Source organism: Pavona decussata, unplaced genomic scaffold (assembly GCF_977016875.1).
Source record: "Pavona decussata unplaced genomic scaffold, jaPavDecu1.1 SCAFFOLD_28, whole genome shotgun sequence".
In the NCBI taxonomy this organism is placed as follows: Eukaryota; Metazoa; Cnidaria; class Anthozoa; order Scleractinia; family Agariciidae; genus Pavona; species Pavona decussata.
Window position 1 is genome coordinate 112,123 of NW_028145451.1, and position 24,134 is coordinate 136,256.

Here is a 24,134-nt window from a genome sequence, read left to right on the forward strand (position 1 = left end):
CGCAAACGGCAAACAAATTGATCGGTAGACATCCAGTTGTTGCATTTGACGAAATTGATGACGCTCAAAAGGAACATTGACTTTAGGCGTGAAATAACCATCAAGGGCTGTTAAACAATCGTTGAAAGTGGTTTCTAGGTCTTCAGGCACCAAAGTGTAGAAGACTTCTTGTAATGCCATACCTCCTGTGTGTAACAACAACGCCACTTTCTGTCTATCGTTTGTCACGCCTTTCGATGCCACGTAGAGGTTGAAAGCTCGCTTCCACAGCTTCCATCGAACTGACAGTGAATTTGGCTCACCCTTGGGGTCGAAGCAAGGTAGGCCACGGACTTCTAAGACTTGTTTCACAGTCGCCCCACCGGGGTTAGTGGACGATGTGTTCGACTCGCTCGCTTGCTCTCCAGTCGCTGACATTTGGATTATCTTGGCAAAACTTCTTTACGAATTTAATCATAGACCACTTCGGAATCCCATCCTCGTCGCCAAATGTGGTGATGGCCCATTCTTAATGAAGATAAACACGGATAAACTCAAGAGCTTTTAATCACACTTCACCAAGCACGCCATGCCCAGGATCGTCATATAATCGACACGAAGTGTCTCTAAACACGCATGTAAACACTACACATGGACAGGCCGGAGACGATTCTGTTTAAGAACAAAGAAATTTTAGTGGATGGATAACCATTCTTTAACAGCGTATTACCCTTTTTCAAAGGGTAATTACTAAGAGCAAATTTGGACCAAATCCATTTTTTCGTCCAGTGATAATACACATAAGTACGTAAATTATGATCATCCGGGTGAGTTTAGTCCTGAGAAGGACTGTTTGTGGTGACTTTGACTGACGTTTCGACAACCTGAGCGGAAGTCATCTTCAGAGTCAAGTGAGTTGTGGAACGTCAGTAGGTGGTATATACGTCTCTGGTTGTTAACCTGATTGGTCAACGAAGTCCAGATGTCATTGGTCGTTTGTCAGTAAGCCGTGATGTTATTGGCTGTAAAGACTGTAAAAAGTGATTGGTGCGTTTCAATCCGTCTTTTCTTAGTCAAAAGTCCATGGGTCTATTGTTAGTAAAATGTCTATTGTTTGTCTGTTTCGTTGTCGTTGTCAATAAGTCGTTTGTATGGTGCAGGTAGTTGTAGGCAACGGCTAAACCAGCTTTTCAGAGTGAGTCGTTGATAGTAATTTGTGCTGTAGGTAATACACAGTTTCTTAATTACGAAGAGTTCCAAAGAGCTGCAAAACCAACTTTTTGACGTACCTTTTGTCAGCTAAAGCAAGAAGTTGGGGCGGCTTTTCAAAAGATGTTTTTTTCGAGGATTCCCCATTATTTCTATTGCTAAATGGTGACAGGAGCTAAATGTATATAAAGCTAATGCGGAGGAAAAGGAACTGGTTTGACATAAAAAAAATTGAAGAAATTCAGTTCAAATTTCTCCATAGGATTGTCATTACACAAAAAAAATATCTCGTTTTGGAATCAGACAAGACAGTACCTGTGTATATTGCGAAGAAGAAGATTCGATTGACCACACCTTCATTTATTGTCAATTTACACAATACTTAAAGGAGTATTTTCAGGTGGGTCAACTGTAAGAATAACTCCAACTTGATTCCATAGTCGCTGAAAGAATCTTTATTTGGATTATTTGTAACATAACCTTATAGCTACCTGACGGCAAAACTAAACTATACTCTATTATTTATTATGAGATTTAATTGGTATTTACCCCTGTAAGCCCCATGACAAAACAATAACCCTCTCCAACTTCGCCAACCAAATATATAATAAATATCAATTAGAAAAAATATGCTATCAATTGTCACTAAATAGCCATTATGATCAAATACGTTGTCGCAGTTGCAATACAGTTAGATGTTATATACTGTCGTTGAACTGTAGTTGAATTGGTCGTTCGCGTCACGATCGAATTCTGTCTCATACTAGCCAAATATTTGTACAAATGATTTGTCAGAATCACGCATAATCACTCCAAGTTCGCATAATGTGTTTTCACGACAAATTAACAGACATAACCACTGACATTATGTTGCATGCTTTCTGTTATGCTTCTTTAATTTCAGCGACCGGCTAAGGCGAAAGGGTTAACAGTGGCACACGAACCGACACTTTTGAGTCAATGAATTTCTTAATCCATTTCGATGTCTTTCTTAAATCAGCAACTGAAAATTCCTATACTTTGTTGTAATGCGATAACAGAAACGAATACATAACATTACTTAGAGCGATTTCATATGTCCACGTGAACATTACAAAACAACTGAGTTAAGCGGGATGATGGTTAGTTGTGGTTGAAACGGGGGCGTACTTTTTTTTTTTTTTGACTATTTCGGAATAGTCAAGCTCTCGATAGCTGAATGAACAGACGGGATGAAATACGGTTTACTTGGAATAGACAGAATACGCGCACTTTTGGGAAATCACTCTCGGTATAAAGTCAGACGGTTTCCTCGGCGAAACCTTGGATACGAGCATGTTTTCGGCGACGCCTTGCACTGTGCAAAGCACTTAAAAGACAAAAAGTTTTCCTTCATCTTCTTTAAATTCCTTCATTTTCGCTGAGTTCCGAAAAATGGAAGATATGGACAAAACGCTGGTAGTTATGGCAAACAGTTTTTGGCTACGTTAAGCCGCCATTTTCTCTGACACTCAAGTGCGTGCGCAGACATAGTAGTTCTCAGGTCACCTCCGCCATGGGTATTCCGTTTCCAAATTTAAGAGGCGTTCTTTTCGAAATTGAAATACCATTTTTTCTGTTAATCCTAAACCGGAAAAAGAATAACTAGGAGTAGCCCCAAAAGAATGCACCCTATGATTCTGCTTAGTTGTTTATAGGTTATCCCTATTATTTACCTTTAATCTTCCTGAGGTCGTCAAGTGCTTCTTTGATTACATTTAGCGAGGAACGTTTCGGTCCTGTTTTAATGCATTTTCTCGTTTGTGGGTCCCACTCATAATTATTTGGCAGACAAAGAGGCATGGCCAATGGTCCTTGCTCTGCGTTGTCGGGTTCTGTTGGTTAAAATCAAAAAGAGCCTACTATACCGATATAAGAGTTATTGTCTGAGAAAACCAGGCAGGTGGTCAAAGATCGGGGTCGGCCAAATCATTCCATACTAACATCATAGATAGGTTAGGTGGACTTATGGATAAATATACTAAAGTTTGCTCTTCAAGTGTTTTGGTATAGGAGATATGAGATCCACTCTCCATCACCCCCTCAGGTCCTAGTTTTTCTGGTAAATTTGTCCCAAATTTGACAGCCAGCAAAAACTGTACAATCTAGCGAACGAAGTTCATGTTTTGTACCTGATATGAATGGGCACTGAACTTCTTGTAAAAAGCCAGAGATATGCGAAATAAGCAAAAGTCACTTTACAACATTTAGTTTTGGAATACCTATATTTCGTATCTGCAAATGAGCAAGAAATTAGCCATTTTCGAACTCACGCAGAACACACAACTAAAACTTCAGCAAAAACTGGATGCCAAAACCAAACACTCTTACCTTCCATCTATCAAAATCAGCAATAATCTTTTTGGGCCATCCAAACAGCAAGATGCTACATCACCTCCATTTCTCTTACTACTCGATGTCATGTACAGCACGACACGACGCAATCAATGTGCTGTTTAAGCCGCTCCTGGATTTCGCATTGGGTTTGTCTTAAGTTAAAAATATTCAGTTGATCAAATTAGTTCCACAAAAAATTCAAATCCCCTCTCTTGCGAATTTAACGGAAAGAAAATTAAGAAAACGCGAAAATAAACAAAACGACGCCATGTTGAATTTGTTCACTCGGGATAGACTGGGAACTAGTTGATTGGTTGTAAAGGAGCCAGGGGCTAGCCAAGGCTGGCCATGGGTGATTGTTCCACTGACGCTGTTTTTCATAAGTAAACTTTTTGATTTAAGGAAGGCTGGTTTAGGCTCATGCCGTAAGTGGCAAGGAATAACAAACTATTGGGATATGAAGATACCAACGAGAGTTACAACCATTTTCCTTGCTTACATGTTGTTATGCTTGCTGGGCAGGGAATATTGTTCTGAAATTTAATTTGCATTTTGTGGGCTTTGATTATATTAGGTGAAGTTTCTGGGTCAAGCTGTCTTGTACTGTCAAAGACGGGATTACAACAAATCAAATAAGAGCCAAAAACACAAGAGTAATTTAGAGAAACAATACCGTACCCCAGTTGGAAGTCGTGTTTGTAGATTCACATGCAGAAACTCTATTTTGTTTCAATACAAAGGGAAAAAATCCGAAAAAATAACGTCATATTCTTTCATATCGTAAGAGACTATACACGTACGAAAGTATTTTATGACAATTTTGTTCTTACCATATTTACATTTATTACGTGACATATGGTCTTCGCTCCAGTCTTTTGCGACAGAAGATTGCTCTCAGAAGAAGCGTAATGTACAACGCAAAATGAGCTGCTTATTTTCAACTGTTGTCAGTGTATGCGGTCCAACACCATACGCGCCAAATGAGCTTTATGTTATTCCTCTAAAATCATGCAGAAAGGATTGAACAGATTATGTAACTAATCTGGGTGTCAGTCGATCGAAGTCGAGGCTTAGGGACACGGATTAACGAGGCTGATGTTATTCTCAATCGCGCCGGATTGCATTCTCTATCAAAGGAAGCCAGCGAAATGTCCAAAGCACAAATACGAATTAACAACACATTACCAGTAGTTAAAATCCAGTTGTTCTCACCCATCTCACAGAGGTGAAGCGAAAAAATTAAAAAATCCTCGTCGGGTAAACAAACAGGTGTCGGAAGAAATATACCAGGAGTTTCAAGTTTCAGTTCCAATAGGATCCGGTATGTACAATAAGCCAATATTTAAATTATTTTCTCGCAATTCACCTTTTTTGGTAATTAATTTACTCTTTATATGTTACCTTAAGGTATTTTCACCTTACGTGTAGTTTCTTATCAGTTCGGAAATCTCTGCTTATTTATCAAATGCGTTGTTTTGTTATGATGTAACAAACATCTCATTCAATTGAAATCAACATTTGAAATATTGTTTCAGCGCTGTGTATTATAAACACTCGTCGAAAAGGCCATTCAAGCAGATTTAAAGTGGAGGATGCTACCTCAAAATTTGAGGGCAAGCTTAAGGTGAATGTTTTGAATTAATAGTAAGATTACTGTTTCCTTGGACCGATATATAACTTCTTTATTTATTCGACCCGGAGACAATTTTGTGATGATTCCAGTAGAGTTTAAGAGTTAGGCGTTGCAGATTCTACGTTAACTTGATGTTATTTGTTTATTCTCTGATTAGCGTTCTTGACGGTCCGGCAGCTCCTCCTTCCCGTCTCCTATCATATTTATCAAGGTATCAAAGCGGAGATATAATACAGCCAAACCTAATTTTTTGTTAATTTGTTGTGTAACTTTTCAACAGCAGCTTTTATAACCAAAAAGCGCATACTCCTAAGGGCCTTCTGGTGTACATGGCAAGCCGGAATGATAAGTCCAACGCTTTTATTAAAAACAAATGACGTATTCAGTGAGGGCTCCTAGGTAAATATTTCGCTTCACGACATGTGTTCATTGACAGACCAACGGAACTAGCAAAGTTCAAAATAAGTAAACAAAAGATCGGAAGCAAAAACAAACATACCTTGGAAAAGGCAGTTATCTATAGGAAAAAGGAAATTCCAACCCAAAGGGGATCTGCAAGGAAAATTCTTTTTTCTAAATATCAAGCGCAGATTTTCCGTCAGTTATCTTTAGTTTTACGCAGTTTAGTTTAAAGGTAGAACAATTCCACGACGCTGTTTCTACTTATTTCACACATCCAATCTGATTGCCTTGCGGTAAAGGTAGAGATCATATTTCAGCTTTCCTCAGTGATTCAGAGGGGAGCGTGTCGAGTAGAGAGATTAACCTAGGAGGGTCAATTTATTGAGTAATAACTGTGATCAGTTTGTTTATACATTGTACAGAGATTTGTTTTACTAGTGTTATGTAGTACAAGTGTCAAATAACGGTACTTCTTTCGAAGTTACTAAACGGAAACTTTCTTATAAAGGCATTGCAATTTTTGTTATTAAATTCAAAAATTCTAGTTGTTCATGCTTTAGCGTGCTTTATCGAGTTTCGAAGAACGCGGGAGTTGGATATCTCTGATATCTTGACGGTGGAAATGTACATCAAAAGCCGCGCGCTCAAAAAAAATCCAATAAAGTTATTTTTTCACGCTATTGCGCGGTTCTGCTGGTTCTATTTTGAGCATGATTCGTTCATGTCATTATTTGTTCAGATCTTGAGCTGTTTATCGCGACAAACAGCATGAAACAGACGTTTCTAGCAACAATGCGCCGGCGATAGGTTCTTCCCTGTCCCCTCCCTACCCAAAGTAAAAATAAGTAGGTCCCAGTCCCTTGAGAGCAATCCAACTCAAGATGGCGTCGTTCTGTTTAGTTCGTATTTCTTTTAAAATTTTCCTTCTGTTAAATTTGCCAAAAAGAGGTTCTGATGTTTTGGGACCACTTTAGTCGACTGCATATATTTAACCGTGGAGAAATCCAATGTGGAATCCAAGAGCGGCTTAATCGGCACATTGCTTGCGTCGTGTCGTGCTGTACATGACAACGAGTGGTAGGAGTAATGGAGGTGGTGAAGCATCTTGCTGTTTGAATGGCCCAAAAAGATTATTGATGATTGTGATAGAGGGAAGGTAAGAGTGTTTGGTTTTAGCATCCGATTGTTGCTGAAGATTTAGTTGTGTGTTCTGCGTGAGTTCGAAAATGGCTAATTTCTTGCTCATTCGCAGATGCGAAATATAGGTATTCCAAAAATAAATGTTGTAAAGTGACTTTTGCTTATTTCGCATATCTCTGGCTTTTTACAAGAAGTTCTATGACCATTTATATCAGGTACAAAACACGAACTCTCTTCGCTAAATTTTACAGTTTTTGCTGGCTGTCAAATTTGGGTCAAATTTACCAGAAAAACTAGGACCTGAGGGGGTGATGGAGAGTGGATCTCATATCTCCTATACCAAAACACTTGAAGAGTAAACTTTAGTAAATTTATCCATAAGTCCACCTAACCTAACTATGATGTTAGTATGGAATGATTTGGCCGACCCCCATCTTTCAGCTATTTCAGATTTTGCCCGGTTTTCTCAGACATTGACTCATAAAATCCAATGAAAGTTAACAAAATGAAGGAACGGGTTGTATCCAAACAATTCAAGTAAGGTCTGAACTTCACACAATACGTTATAAAAAAGGTTGATAATACAAAATGTGAGGCCATGAATTCATTCACAGATAAATCATACACAGTGAAATTTGAAAGTGGCGTCTGCATTAATAGCGACATTCTGATGCCGTGAAAACGATTTTCATATCATCTTCTGAAAACAAGCCTAAAGGAATTATCGTCTTACCAGGATTGAATCCTGGTAAGACGATAATTCCTTTGGGTTTGTTTTCAGAAGATGATATGAAAATAGTTTTCACGGCATCAGAATGTCGCTATTAATGCAGTTTCAGGGGAGGATTTTAATTTGAATGTTACTAAAATCGGGGACGGGGAACCGGGAACGGGGAACGGGGGACGGGAGTCTGGGAACAAGTGTACAGCGGTAATCCCGATAAGAATTAAAAATAGACAGTTCAGTCATTGATATTAAGGTTTGCGGTTTAGGATGTAGCGCCACTTTTGCACGGATGCTGATCAAATTTCAATAAAATTATAATTCAGCGCCTTTGAAATCTACAACTCTACATAAAAAGGCACAATAGAATCAGGAGCCCATGACTTATCGGCTCCTGATAGAATAAATTAACTCCTCGGCCAAAGTTTCAACAAAAAGAGGGTTTAAACTCTTTTAACGTTTTAAAAAATATATATTGAAGTTAACTGCTGTATTCACAGGTAAAACAAACTAAAAAACACCAAAATTACCACGAGATGAAATTAAATCTCACTCGCTGCCCAATTTGTGTCATGCACGAGCGACTTGGCTACAAACAAATATTTACATCCGTTGATTTAAAATAAGTCATATTCTAAAATCAAGTATTACCTAACGATGTGCCAGGTTCCACGGTTAACTTGAATAGTAATACAACCTGGAACAATTTAAATTAATTTTATTAAGGATGAGAAGCTTTATCAGCCTTCGGTAGCCAATCGGAAGTAACCGGTTCCCACTAAAAGCGAATATAGAGTCCTTTTAAAAGTTTGACGTCACAAATATTTGAATTTTTGAAATTATGGGATTTGTTAGTATGATTGGAAGAAGCATCATGAAAAATGCCTACTTGCCAAAAATCAGCATCTTATTGCATCTTATTTTGTCTTAGTTCCTAACGTTAGGAACTGAGACAAAATTAGAAGGATTTGTATGGAGTCATCACGGCATAACAGAGCTAATATCTCGCCCACAAATTGCAATAAGATGCTGATTTTTTGGCAAGTAGGTATTTTTCATCATGCCTTTTCCGAGTATACTAACAAATCCCATAATTTCATAAATTTAGTTTTTATGACGTCATCACTTAAGGACTCTATTGCATTGTTCTCTTATACGCGCTGTACAGTTGTAGATTTCAAGGGCGCTAAATTGTAATTTTATTGAAATTTGATCGGGTTCGTGCAAAAGCGCTGCTAGATCCTAAAGATTTAAAGAGGCAAAACTAAAAATCAACTGTGTTTTGTTAAAATATCAGAGCATTTGAGCCACAACCGGTCAGCTTTTTTCCTCGCTGGGTTTGGATTATTTTACTTTTGCGTAATTGAGAAAAGAGTGTCTGCTTAATCCGAGCTCAGTTAATTCGTTCACCAATGAGCAGAGATGAACGTAATTGCTTTGTTTTGACTGACGAAGAATCAATGTATTCAATTATACCGGCTAGGAAAGAGTCGCAGCTATGTGAACGTCTGTAGGCGAGAAGCTGCAAAGTGTAAAATTTAGAGTTTTCGCGAGGTGAAATCCGAGCTTGCCGTACTAATTGTATATCCTACAGTTACTTACCTAGGCCTTCAAACTGACAAAGTATGAGCGAAATCGATTTTTTTTTTTACCGTGGCCAAGATTTCTTTGATTTACTGATAATAACTCTTAATTCCTGTTATGAAACGTAACCCTGAATGTCTTCCAAAAAAATCCAAGATAAACCTTTAACCCCCCTTTAAAGCTGCAATAAATAGCCTATTTTGAATTCTTATTGGGATTATCGCTGTACACTCGTTCCCAGACTCCCGTTCCCCGTTCCCTGTTCCCCGTTCCCCGTTCCCCGTTCCCCGTTCCTGGTTTTAGTAACATCCTTTTAATTTTAAATGAAATCGGTAGTACGTAACTCTCGAACCGACAGTCAAAGAGTTAAATTTAGGGCTCACCAGGACAAACATTCTACCCAGGAGGTGGAGGAATGGGTTTTCTCCAGTGCTGAACTTTGAAATTTTCCACCTTTCTTAATATCTGGACAAAAATCAGTTTAGAAAATAATCTGGGAAGAATTTTGCAGTAGGTCAGTGTTCACTGGATTTGACATCTATACCCATTTTTTTTTTTTTTTTTTTTAGAAATAGGAGTTTCCAGTATTCAAAGTGGCAAAAATTAACTTTCTATCGTGACGGCTTTCTGTTTTTTAAGATCCTTCAGTGTTTCTATTACGGGTTTGATTACTTTAAGGTAAATTTTGGTGGGAGATAAATAACGATCCTTTACCGTTATAACCCGTCCGCTGTAGCGGTGTACTCACTGTCTTGCTAGTATTCATCATTTGAATCTCTTGCTGAAAATTCCAAGCAAAAGAATAATGTCAACACAATAAATTCAACTAACTTGTACTATTCTCATTGTGAAAATATACACTAGGAGAGGGAGAAACACTCGACTACGTCTCGTGTTTCCCACTACCGACTTCTTTCGTGCTCTAGCCGCTTACCGCCTGTTTTACAAAAGAACAGAGCACAGTTGAGGCTTCCTTACTTGTTAATTATTCGCGAATCTAAAAGTCACCAGGAATGTATTCTCCTATTGGGCAATTTGTCGAATTTCTTCCTCAGTCAACTCCATACAGTCAGGTTTTTCAAGTACACGCCCTTTAACGAATATTTCTTGGTTACCTGAACAATTCTATCAAGACAACAGGATCCAGAACACTCATGGTGAACATGACAATACATTTTAACGTTCACGTACCTTTAAACAAGGCAGCGGCTTTAATCAAAACTTTCCTGACCGTTTTCTGTAGAGACAAACGATTTCTGATCAGAACTGAGTTAATGGTAGGTGTTTTAAGTTTCGAATAGATCAGCCCCAGTTTTAGCTGAAAGGGATGAATATTGGTTACCTGAATTCGAATCTTTTATTGCGGCTTGAAAATTCCGAGAAAAGATAATCGTCACTCATTAGACTCAGGGCTGCTTTTGAACAACAAACACTGTTTCAGCGGCTGGAAAACATTACTGAATAACTAGTCGTAGCTATATAGCTAAAAGTAGCAACGAGTGAAACTAGCCAAGAATGAATGTAGTTTATTAGCAAAAGTATTATTTAATACTCGTAACTTTATAATTGCACTATCTTTACGAAAACTATTTATCCTTAAAGCCTCAATGAAACGTTGCTGATATTTATATAATTTCTTAGCGTAAACGGTTGGGATTAAATTTTAAGAATGCGGGGGGCATCATTCTGATATTTTCGTAAACGTAATTATGTACTGATACAGTAAGTAGGAATTGATACTAGTAACTATCAGGCCTAAAAGTGTTTTAAAACTCCTTCGTTTACAAATGTGAATTTTTTTTGTAAGTGCCCATAAAAGACAACTGTTCTATTATTCCACATTGAAAGCCAGCTTTATTGCAGAAATCTAGAGATGGCCTCTATTGGTTACATTCTTCTCCCCGACAAACGAAATCGCGGAATACCTGTAGTGGTAGTTCTTTATTTAAACTCGGTTAAAAATCTTCATCAGTAATTATTATTCCACATTGAAAGCCAGCTTTATTGCAGAAATCTAGAGATGGCCTCTATTGGTTACATTCTTCTCCCCGACAAACGAAATCGCGGAATACCTGTAGTGGTAGTTCTTTATTTAAACTCGGCTAAAAATCTTCATCAGTAATGACAATAGTAATTTAATTACAATCATTTGCAAAAATTAATTAAAAATAACTATAAAAAAAAAACTGATTTACAAAATTGCCGAGTGGAAATCGATTGTTTCAATCCAATCAATCCCAATTGATCTGATCGCCCTAATACTTTCAGGAAGAGAATTCCACAGTTACAAATAGTAAGTACGCGGCTTGGGTAAGTTTTACTTACGGAAAGAATCACGCAAGTCATAGTCTGTGTGTCGCTCACTGAATAATTCATGCAAGTACACTTGGACTTACCCGTTGATGGACTTACAACATCATCATAGCTTTTTGCTTTCTTCTTCTTAAAGATAGCTGGTCGCACTTCAATGTTTTAAGAAGCAGGCTTGAGTTTACCTCGCAGTTGGCTTGCAGAATAACCCTAGCTGCTCGGTTTTGCCATTTTTGCAGTTTCTCACATAGATAAGAACTCAATCCATCCCAAACGGGGGCACAGTAATCGAAAATGGGTTGGATTTAAGTGTTATATATTTGTACAGCAGAGGATTAGGAAATAAGGGACCTTATGCGCCTCAGGGCAGCGATTGCCGAGGATATTGGATTGGACCATGAAAGTCGGCCATCAATAATAAAACCTAATGATTTGGCATGCTCAACCCTGCTAATTGGTTGGTTGTCTAATTGGATACAAAGTTCAGTACAATTCTCTGCAAGAAACATCTGACAAGAACCAACCATAAACTTAGTTTTCACGATGTTTAGACTGAGCTAATTTGCTTTAGCCAGTACAGACTGTTGTGTACAGACGACGAATATAAATGAGCGCACTATTAACATACTGTTTGGACAGTGTTACAATGTGTTAACTAATAAATGCAGATATTCGATGAACAACTTGACGAAAATCGTGATTTAAAAAAATGGAAACCTAGAAAACATCCCCACGAAAGAACCAAAATGAGAAGTTTCTTAGCTTCTTCGATCCGATCCACGAAGTTGCTTCATTCCAGTTTAATTCATAAACAATGTTTCCAAGAACGGTGACGTCAATAAATTCTTTGATCACATGGATACGTTTAATGAGAGTATTCGTCTGATTTCCTTGCGGGTGTCGACTATGATTTTCCTAACGTTCTGAGTTTTGTTAAAGGTTTTTCCTCTTTTTTTTTATCCTAAAAGTGAAATATAGCAACATAAATATATATATATATATATATGTATATATAATGCACATAACTAATTTTTACCAAGAAGCATTCGCCATGGATGCCTTTAACTTGATCCTACGCGGAAGTTGACCGCAAATCAAAATATCTATTGCAAACGAGTTAGATTCTACGATTTGATTTCGTCCCAGAATACAAAAGCAATGTCCAAAAAGTTAGCTGATTGATTAATTTATCAAATAAACAGAAGCCAAATTAGCGAACATCACATTTGAATTCCATCAACTGCTTTCGTGTTTGAAAGCAAATAACAGTGACGTCAATGAATTCTTTGATCACATGGATACGTTTGTTGAGAGTATTCGTCTGATTTCCAATTCCTTGCGAGTGACGACTATGATTTTCCTAACGTTCTGAGTTTTGTGAAAGGTTTTTCCTTTTTTTATCCTAAAAGGTAAAAATAGCAACATATATATAATGCACATGACTAATTTTTGCCACGAAGCATTCGCCATGGATGCCTTTAACTTGATCCTACGCGGAAGTTGACCGTAAATCAAAATATCTCTTGCAAACGAGTTAGATTCTACGATATGATTTCGTCCTAGAATACGAAAGCAATGTCCAAAACATTAGCTAATTGATTCATTTATCAAATTAACAGAAGCCAAATTAGCGCACATCACATTTGAATTCCATCAACTGCTTTCGTGTTTGAAAGCAAATAACAGTGACGTCAATGAATTCTTTGATCACATGGATACGTTTGTTGAGAGTATTCGTCTGATTTCCAATTCCTTGCGGGAGAGGACTATGATTTTCTTAACGTTCTGAGTTTTGTAAAAGGTTTTTCCTTTTTTTTATCCTAAAAGGTAAAAATAGCAACATATATATATTATGCACATAATTAATTTTTGCCACGAAGCATTCGCCATGGATGCCTTTAACTTGATCTCACGCGGAAGTTGACCGTAAATCAAACTATCTCTTGCAAACAAGTTAGATTCTACGATATGATTTCGTCCTAGAATACGAAAGCAATGTCCAAAACATTAGCTAATTGATTCATTTATCAAATTAACAGAAGCCAAATTAGCGCACATCACATTTGAATTCCATCAACTGCTCTCGTGTTTAAAGCAAATAACGGTGGCGTCAATAAATTCTTTGATCACATGGATACGTTTGTTGAGAGTATTCGTCTGATTACCAATTCCTTGCAGGTGACGACTATGATTTTCCTAACGTTCTGAGTTTTGTAAAAGGTTTTTCCTTTTTTTCATTCTAGAAGGTAAAAACAACATGGATGCCTTTAACTTGATCCTACGCGGAAGTTGACCGCAAATCAAAATATCTCTTGCAAACGAGTTAGACACTACGATTTGATTTTTCCTCAGAATACGAAAGCAATGTCCAAAAAGTTAGCTAATTGATTAATTTATTAAATTAACAGAAGCCAAATTAACGCACATCACATTTGAATTCCACCAACTGCCGGTCGTGTTTGAAAGCAAATATACATTCCGGAATCTAAAAGCCACTCGAAATGCTTTCTCCATAGGACAATTTGACGAATTTCTTCCCTTGTCAACCCTATGCTGACAACGTCTCGCAATTAGACGCTCTTTTGCGAAGATTTCTTGGTTGCCTAAATAATTCTATCAAAACAAAGTTGTTTTGCAAGGTTTCAATATCGATCAAGGGAGGAGACCCGGCCAGAGCGCTTGGCATAATGATAGTGCCAGACCCTGACAATAAATTTTAAGTTTACGCACCTTTAAACAAGGCAGCAGTTGAAGTGAAAACTTTCTTGACTGTTTTCTGTAGAGGTTAGCGATTTCTGATCAGACCTTAGGTAATGAATTGTTTCCAAGGGATAGGCGCCAGTTTCCGTTGAAAGGGACGATGGTTAGGCATATAAATCTTTTATTTATACAGCTTGCAAATTCCGAGAAATAAAAGTTGGTCGTCACGCAATAGATTTGTACCAGTGGTTTTGAGCAAAACACTGCTTCGGCGAATGGTATAAGATTAACTGAATTGGTCGTAGCTGTCGCTAAGACTACCAAGTTGGGAGTAGTGTTTGAAGAATGCAGAGGGGCAATGTTAGGTGATCATTAAAGTGCCCCTAACCCTTCAATTTGTTTTCTCGTGGTAGATTTCCATATCTTTCAAGAACTCATTTTCGAAAAAATTTTTGAGAAATATTGAATCCTTTTTATTTTACGAGCGCTAAAAGTTACTGAAATTTTTAAATTTTTGCGCCCTTTAAGCCCCGCTGGACAAATTTTTCTCTCGTGGGCTCATTAGGAACGAGCCAATGAGAAGCGTCCGATATTTGACACTTTCTTAGCTGTGACGTAAGAAAAGGATACCAGAAGGATTCAGAAGGATTCAGAAGGAATCTTATGCATGCTGATTCCTTTCTCTACATTTCGAGAGTTGCTGCATCCAAAAACCACACATTTTCCAACCATTTTCTCTGTTTACAATTGAAGCATTACCGCGAATCTTCGGATATTTTTGCACGATGTCCTTTTCTTACGTCACGCTCCACATTTGGCCGAGTGGGGGACTAATGCGAACGATAGGTGAAAATATCGACAAGACTGCCTTCACTTCTAGCGCTCGTAAAAAAAAAAGAATTCAATATTTATCAAAATTTTTTTCGAAAATGAGTTCTTGAAAGATATGGAAATCTACCAAAAGAAAACAAATTGAAGGGTTAGGGGCACTTTAAGTTCACAGTGATATTTTCCGAACGAAACTATGCACTGATGCCGCAACACAAAAGTAATTAATGCTTATTTGACAGGCGTTTCAAAATGAGGGATGGAGATCCCTTCTCTTGTTGCTGAGATTTTCAAGGTTTTGCATTTTACAAATTAGAAATTAAAACCGTTGACGTCATTAGGTAGTTGAATACTTTGCGCTTGAAACTAACCGCATACCGCTTTTTGTGTACTGCAAGATCAATCACTTGATTAGAAAAACTATTCTCCTTTATCAGTCTGCCTTTTTATTTGTAATGATGTATGGAGTAAAGCTGCCATTGGAAGAATGAGAAAATCTTCTCCACAAACCTCCCTGGGAAATAGTTATGTTGTATCAAAAATTACAGTAGTAGCAGCAGCACTCCTTCAAAACTATGGCATAATCTGTCCCAATGATGTGAAACTTCGCAAACTTAATCTCCAAGAGAAGCAAGCTGATATACAAACTATACCACATAGCTTACAACACTGTACGATTGGTAACGACTGAGAGAAATCATATTACGTAAATAATTAACTGCTAACAAAAAAATGGAAATGAAAAGATAGACTCGGAAACTATCATTGCATAGAGCACACGCGTGGGAAATTTTCTTATTTAACTTTGCCGTGGATTCTTGGTCGAACACGCTGTTCTCAAAAGTGTCGCTGGATAGAACGATTAATCCAAATTGAACTTCAAAGATAAAAGGATGGCATGTTTTATGAAAATCCTCCGCTCTTTAGTTATCTGCATCTGAAAATAAGAAGAATTAGATTACTCACCGTCTTCGATTCTCTTTGTCTTCAAACTCACCGAACGCGATAAAACGAGAGTAAAATTACTGATGAGTCATAAAGTCAACCTCTACTCTGATTCGCTACAAAAAAGGCGAGCCACGTGAAATGCACACAAATACACGTGAATTTCAGGATAAAATTATGACAAGCTTATGAAAAGGTTAACTTTAAAATCACTTATCGAGCCTAAGCAATTAAGATAATATCAGGAAATCAAAATATGAGAAATTGAAATTACCATATGAAAATCGTTAATCATTAATCGAGGGTTTTGTTTTCCCTCAGCAGCACCATCGATAGGAATGCTCAGAAGTCTACGAAGCAAATGACCTCGTAGGATTAGACATTTGCGAAAGAAGGCTTGACGAAAAAACAAGGGCACTTGCAGGCTATATCTTTGTCACGCGTTTTTCGGGTGACTCCTCGTTAGGAGATCTATTTGGATCTTGTCAGAGGTATCCTGAAGACATCAAGACGTTGTGATAATGAAAAAGGTAGAGCTTATGACAGTCTGTGAAATAATAAGAGGAAGGAAGGCCTCTACAGACCCGTAGCAGGGGGAGGGGCATGGGGGGCTTGACGCCCCCCCCCCACCCCCTAGAATTTTTGAACGTTAAAAAATTATGTGCCAAAAACATTATCACCGATTAAAACAGATTTGTGCACTGATCAATCAGTCTTGAACTATGATGCTGCAAGTGCCTTTTCACAACATTCAATAATTTGTTTACTACCTTTCAGTTTCTTTCGCTAACAGTTTGTTTTTATATACAACGGCAACGAAGGCACTCCTGCCTTGTGAATCGGCAATAAGAACCAAAATGGATCGAAATCAACCAATCTCAAACCGTTAAAGCTGTTGAAATAAACTTTTTGTTATGCCCTTAGTTTATAACAATTTAGTATTCGCACGTTGTCCAAAGCCACACAAATATGTCCAAAATTTTCTTGCAGTCGGATTCTCACTGCCCGATTCCAAATTTAAAAAGAGAAAAAAAAATTAAAAATAGGAAATTTCAGTGGTTGTCCATGTAAAAAGAAAACGGCTGAGAAATGTACCAAAAAGTGTGACGCAGGTGCAAAGTTATCGATTGCTTAATAAATCTACTTCTTCTTAACTCGTGAATGCGCGCATGCGCAATAAAAGAGTTATAGCGATAGCTGACTGTGCGCTTGGTTGGTCGTTCGGTTCTGTCGTCAACTTTCGGGCGTGCGCAGTCAATGAGTTTTAAATTCAATTAGTGGAAAAAACACGCGAACATTTTTTGTTCACGGCGCATCAGGTGATTCTTATTTAATATGTAGAGAATAATTTGACGATCATTTAGTGCAAGAATGGAGATTTTTCGTTAAATCTAAGCAAAGTTACATGTTTTTTCAGTTTTTTCAGAAAGGCCGGGGTCGTCAACTCAATTAGTGAAAAAAAAGAGACGTGAAAATGTTTTTCACGACGCATCAGAATTCTCTAATCCATTCTGTAGAGAATAATTTGACAATCATTTTAGTGTAAGAATGGAGATTTTTCGTTGAATCTGAGCAAAGTTATAGGTTTTTTCGTTTTATCCACGAAGTGCGGTGTCTTTTAAGAATTGAATCGTTTTAGTCAAAAAGAATGCGTGAGAAAGCGGAAAGTGCCATGTCACGCATCAGTGACGTCGTAAACAAAATTATGCAAAATTCTGGTGAAATGAACATTTTAAGATGTTGTCAGCTTTCATAGAGGTTTCAAAGGGAAAAAATGTTTCATTTTCGCAATTTACAACTGGTAATTTATGGGAAAGCAAAAGGACGCGGTCGATAAATAATTCTTATTTAGCAAGAGCTTGTCATATTTCATTTATTTTACTTGAGGATTGCGTGAACTGAACTCCAAAGGAAAAATTTCACGCATTTATGTCGGGCGTGAAATGTAATGCGATACTTTGTTGAACAGATTTCCCTTTGTGATATCGGCTTGAAAAACACATCTTCCTGGAAGTTAAAAAAAGTATGCCCTACAGTAATTTTGTAATTTTAATTCCCAAAAAAACTTCACTTGCCCATCGGGCAAGTGATGGTCAGAATCCACTAGCCCGATCGCAAAATCTAGTAGCCCCGGACTATCGGACACAAATTTCCATAATGTAGCTGCACGTGGCGTGCCTCTATGAACTTTCAATAAAAAAAACACGTCATTTTTTTTAATCGGCGCATCAGAATAATCGGCTTATTCAATCTGTAGAGAATAATTTGACAATCATTTTTATAGTACAAGAATGGTTATTTTTCGTTACATAACCGGGCAAAGACATAATTTCTTTTAGCTTTCAAGGAAGTTTCCGTAGCCGTCTAAATTTTAATTACTGATGTGTCATCTGCATTCACGAGTTGGCTCACAGGAGCCTTTGATTTTATGTTCTCGTTGCATCTTAAATTTCCTAAGCTGTGACGGGCCGGGGAGGGGGAGAGTAGTTTTGTTTAACCATTTTGCTCGCCCCGCCCCCCCCCCCCCTTCTTAGTTATTTTAGCCTTGCTATTACATCCTAGGGGGGGGGGGGGAGGGGGGGCGGTAGTTTTTGAGGGGGGGGGGTAATTTTTTTAAACGGGCTCTTTTTTTGGGGGGGAGGGGTGGGGGTAATTTTCTACCTTGTACGAAAAGTGAGGGGGGTAAAAGTTTAAGGCTACCAACTAAATGTATTTAGCAATCATTCTTCTCATCAATCATAGCGTTGGTAAAATCGACTAGATACTTCTCCATATCGCTACTATTCTTCAGAGCGACAAAGATCTTGCACGTAATAGGTTGAGTAATGACATAGACAGGCAAACCGTGTATTTCATCAAGCAGTTTATCTCTGAAGGCTTCTTTATCTGGGCAAAACAATTGACCAAAAGACGAATAGAGATGGTAAGCTTCTTCAAAATCCATATATCCATTTCCATACATCAAATGCTCCTGTACTGCTCTCAAACCCCGAGCTGCTTTGACCTTCTGTGTACCTGCTTTTGACAACTGAAGAATAGACTCCAGCAACAACAAAACGTCGTTATTATCAAGACATTGAAGAGATATTCCAAGGTACGTTCCCTCACTTGAATTTCGCCTAACTTCTGATTGTTTCTCTTACCAGTTCAGAATCAGAGAGCTAGCGATTTCCGCATGTAACCAAGCGTTGTGCCCAAGAACTTCTCAACAATTCAACCACCAGGCCAGCCATGGAAGGCGGGGGGGGGAGGGGGGGATGGGGTAAAATTTTCAAACAGTCATTGCAGTGGGGGGTAAAACTTTTGTTTGAAAGACTTTTTTTTTGAGGGGGGGGGGGGGATTTTTCATACACTCGATTTAAGGATCGGTCCCTTAACCCGAATAAAGAACAGTCGAACAGGTCAAACACAGTCGTGTGTCGAGTATCGAAATAATTCATCAATTCTCGGTTTTCACGTGACGTCACCAAATTCTAGAATTCAAAACTGGGAGGCCTACAAAATTTTTTACCTTCATTCAAGGAAAGATTACCTAAAAATATGTCTGTTCACAATTTCTTAGCTCGATGTCGTGCTTCCTTTTGAAAATAGAACAGTTTCAATTTCCGAGTTTCCATCGTGCGTGACATCAGGAGGACGGCCGTGACAGAGCTTCTCCGAATCTTAAAAATGACTCTTCGGGTGATTTTCATCATTCTAAACAATTTAAGTTTGAGGAGAAATGTTAATCTAAACATCCGTAAATTCACAAGGGCAAACAAACCTCTTTTCTGGCAAAAGTGAACTCCAGATGTTTTTTCCTATTTCCGGCCGCCATGTTTGTGCCCCTCAGAGGGAGGACTAAGCTCTATAAATTTATGTGGAACATTTTGTCAAATAACTCGAGTACGGAATGCCGCACAGACCTGACACTTGGATAGATGCCTTATTTATTTATCCTCTATACCATGTCAATTTCCTGACTTCATTCATGGAATGGTTTCGATTTTTTTTTTTCAATGGCGTGACACTGAAAACCGAGAATACAATCCATCCAGGAAGTTAAATAGATGGATCAAAATCACAGCTAAGCAAATGCATGTCTGCGACGATTCTGAATAAAGTCTTTGGCTAAATCGAGCCGTACATTCCGTGGTTCATGGTTGACAAGCGAAGAAATCGTTGTTTACGATCTGTTGTATGTAGACCGGAAATGCGAGGAGCAAAACTGCTGACCGGATGTCAGGCTTTAGAGTGCAATATACGCGCGTTTTTGTAGGTTCAGATAAAGCGACATTGTCGCAATGGCATTGTCTCTTCTTTAGATATTTTTGGTACAATATATCATTGATAGAGGGATAAAAGGACGACTTTTGATCCGCTTTCATGACTGTTTTGCAGTGGTGAATAAAGACGACAAAATAAAAGCGCTTCACTGATCGTTTTACGCAACCAGATAAGCCGCCCACGTTTCCTGGGTTTGTTTGTTTGTTTGTTTTTTTTTTTAATTTATTACTTATTGGATGTTAAGGATGGCCTGCATGTAGGATACGTCGCTGATCTGGGGCATTAGCGTACACATTAAAAGTTACGAATTTTTGACCCACCTCTCCTCCAGAAATAAATGAGTCTTCTCCAGGCCGATAAATTTTCACATTCAGTACCTAATACTAGCCCAAATTTTGGCATTTTTTCTGTTTGTTTGTTTATTTATTTGTTTCTTGTTGTTGTTGTTTTTTTTGGGTGGGGGAAGGCGTGACCGGAAGTAAATTTGGCCGTCGAACAAAAACACTGTAAGGGAAATTTGCATATCGTCGTGTGAAGGAAAATATCCTGGTCGGGACAATGGAAAGTTGTTCTTTTTCAAATCCCAAAAGGGAAGTTTGTGAGTGCAGTGGAAACAATATAAAACTCAGTGAATGTCAAAGGGATATTTCCAAGCCTACGGACTTGGTATAAACCGTGATGAAATCAGCGACGAAATGGATCTTATTCTTTGCCGTGCAGGCAAATAAATGTAACATTTCACATGCGAATTTTTCATTCTCTTGTCACGAATAGTTAATCATAACTAAATTTGTAATTGCATTTTCACAGTCTAAAAAGCAATCTTTTTTTGGAGTGCGGCTATTATGATCATGCGATCAATTTTCACCCAAGCTTCAGTTCAGCTTCATTTCCTTTGTTTTTGTCTTCATTCGGTTTTTCTGTTTTCGGTTTTTTTTGTTGTTTTTTTTTTTTGTTTTTGTTTTTGTTCGGCTTTCTTCACAATTGCCATCGTAAAACAACCCCATTACAAGAGGATATCATTACACTTACAATTACACCAGGTGTTACATCCAGTTACATTGTGTTGCATCCGGTCAGCAGTCGTGCTTCTTGGACTTCCGGCCTACGCGTTCAGTTTATTCACCATTCTTGGCTTGTCGACTATCGCTATATCTGACTCGACGTTACTTTGGATTGTTCAAAGGCTTGCATTTGCTTTGTACATTGATCCCGACACATTTACTTTACTTCCTGGTTGGATAATATTGATAAATTTAGGTGCTCGACGGCAGAAATCGCAAGCATTACGACCATGTTTTGGAACTTGTCAACTATTCTTTGTCAAGCTTTGTCAAGTGTATGCGAGCTACTTGTATCATCATCTCAGAAACTTACCTCCACACGAGAATTGAAGGGGGGTTAAAATTTTTCATTTCCAACTTTGCTTCACTTTCCTGGAGAATTGCTCTTAAACTGTTTACTTTAGGTCCCTCTGTCGACTGAATGAAACAAAAACAACAAACACATTTACGCGATATTATCACACAGCCAAAGGTGAATTTCATTGTAGCGATAAAAAACGGTGTGGTTGTTTGTCTGCGTGCCATGGTCTGATCATGGTCCGCCCCTGCTTTTTAAACTACTGAGTGCTATATTGATATTTACATATCCTGGCTATAGAAATGAGACCATAGACCCTTCTCAAATTTCCGAAGGGAGGTTTAATTTCTAAGGCCGGCTGGTCAAGTCATTCCACATTCCCGTTGTGGCAAAAACAATGTTGGTATTTAACAGTCATTACAAGGGCCAGACGAAAAAGGTCCTTATTTCGGGTGTTAAAAGCGAGTAGTGAGATTTATGCAAGACGTAAGCAGGCGCAAGGCCATTAAGGTATATTTCAGAAGATCTGAGGGCAAGGCCATTTGAGAGTGCAATTAATTTCATGCTACTGGAGATTGCGACCCTTAATGATAGCGACCGCACCCCTTTGAAGTTTGTCTAAGTAGTCAAGATTAATCTTTCTTCTTCCATCACAGACAGCAGAATAATATTCAAACAGGGGATTTGGAAGTATGATGCTGTCGCACAAAGTGAAAAAAGCCTCTGGAATAAAGCCAGTCCAGTGGGTAAGACCTCACGCGAGCCCCCTTTTATCACTATCGTCGTCATCATATATTATGATATTGATTACAATATCCTCTAAAAGATGCAATTTCTTTTAGTTAAACTGGATTGAAAATTAATTTTGATAAAAAAGTTATACCATCTGTCAGCAGATAAAATTGTCAGTTTGTGACGTGTGGTGTACCCCCCTTACCCTCCAAGTTCCATCGTCATAGACTTAAAACTCTTGAAGCTGGCAAGGTTAAGTGCCGTTTGTGGTTCGGATTTTACGGGATTGCCACAATACACGGGTTTTAGTCAGTTTTATTGCTATTTCAGGAGCTTACATGACAAATCAAGAGATTTTATATCGAAAGCTTACAGTTACAAGCTTACAATTCCCTGCTATTCGAATACGATACGCAAGTAATGCTGAAAAGGGCTCTTGGATACGTTTGGATTTGTAAATTGACTCTATCTTGCTACACCTCCAGCTTTTGTGGTTAAAAAAGTTTAATTCTTGCTACATGAGACTAAGTCTTCATGCAGGAACAAAATATTAGCGCCGAGTTGTTCGAAGCCTGGACGTCAGCACTGAGATTCGAGTTGCTTTTATTGTTAGTCAAGTGAGGCTTAAACTTATGTATTATATCGATCAATCAAAGTTATAATCAAGAAAACAGAAAGAAAATCTTGTGTAGCTAGTTTAAAGAGTTTTTACATAACACTACACTTGGTCGCCAAAGTCACGGCACCAGCCACTTTTCCCGCCACGTCCGCCACTCCGCTCACCACCTCCAGCGCTTTATCAAAGAATCCTGGCTTCCTTACTTCATGCTGTCTTTCCCTGTTCTGCAGTAGCTGTTGTTTCAAGCCGTCAATCGTTTGCTGCATTTCATTATTCGACCTCTGCATTTCCCCGAGACGTGCGTTTAGCGCTTGGTTTTCTTGCATGAAAGCTTTTCGATCTTCTTCAGCTCTATTCATGCTTGCCTTCATCATGTTCTCCATTTGATCTTGTTGAGCCTTGGTATCTGCTTCCATCTGCTCACGGAGTCTCTTCCTTTCATCTGCGAATTTTTCATGTAGCTTCTCCATCTATTTTTAAAGACCATATTAAGACTAATTCAGGCCTCAGAATTTTGTAATGACAGGCTTTTAAAACGAATTTAGGGGCGTATCAGTGCACTAATTATAAGAAACAAATGAGAGATTGCAACTACCTAGGACTCAACATATGGAATACAAAAAAATTAATAATTATATTTGAAACTCGATATAGTTTTCGTCGTTGAACTTCCCTTTGTAGCTTTATACCCAGTAATCAAGTAAGAATCTAAATATATGAAATGAGTCAATTAAAAAAATATGAACGGGGCATCAGCAAAGGTATTCTTCGTTATGTGCTGTGATAAACGTTCTCTTGACCCATTCTCTGCAGAACAATGACCTTGTATTTTTCTTAGAAAAAGGTGTCAGGATTTCCAATCGCGAGCTCGCTTCCTGGCTGACAGCCCCAAAAATGTATTGGATTTCGAAGTAAATCCTAAAAAAGAAAGACTAAATAGACAAAAAGACGCTGTGTGTACCTCCATCTGCCTTTCTCTGTTTTCTTGCTGCAGTCGGGCATGCTCCTCCTAAGGAAAACAATAGAACTTTCTCGTATAAAAAAAAAATTGCATGGTTTCTCTACATTCTAGTAGATTAAAATTAAAGGAGCAATTGGCAACGTACACTGTCCAATAGCAGAAATGCGAACAACTAACTCTTCAATAAGGGGGTATAAGGCAGAGAAGTATGTTTAAAAAATGCAAGACCATGTAAAATGATTATCGAGAGCAGAAAACGTTTGAGCAAAATATATCTTAATCAAAAGGAAGATGAAGAACGCCGGCAACGATTTTTCGTTTTTTTTTTTTTCTTTTTCTCTCTTCTGTTATTACTGTTTTCTTATTTCATATTTTTCTTTTGTGC

The 24,134-nt window shown here is 38.1% G+C and overlaps 2 protein-coding genes across 2 annotated transcripts in view; both read right to left on the minus strand.

Moving 5' to 3' along the window:
* LOC146484932 (guanylate-binding protein 6-like) overlaps window positions 1-15,845 on the minus strand; it is a 34,366-nt gene extending 18,521 nt beyond the window's left edge. Inside the window, exons 1-3 of the mRNA XM_085103771.1 lie at window positions 15,831-15,845; window positions 9,741-9,807; window positions 2,883-3,041 (exon numbers count right to left, since the gene is read on the minus strand). Coding sequence (XP_084959897.1) covers window positions 2,883-3,041; window positions 9,741-9,795 — 214 coding nt within the window. The 5' untranslated portion in view covers window positions 9,796-9,807; window positions 15,831-15,845. The remainder of the gene's footprint in view (window positions 1-2,882; window positions 3,042-9,740; window positions 9,808-15,830) is intronic.
* The window catches only part of LOC146484928 (guanylate-binding protein 6-like), a 136,955-nt gene that overhangs the window by 105,585 nt on the left and 7,236 nt on the right, over window positions 1-24,134 (minus strand). The gene's annotated exons all lie outside the window — the stretch shown is intronic.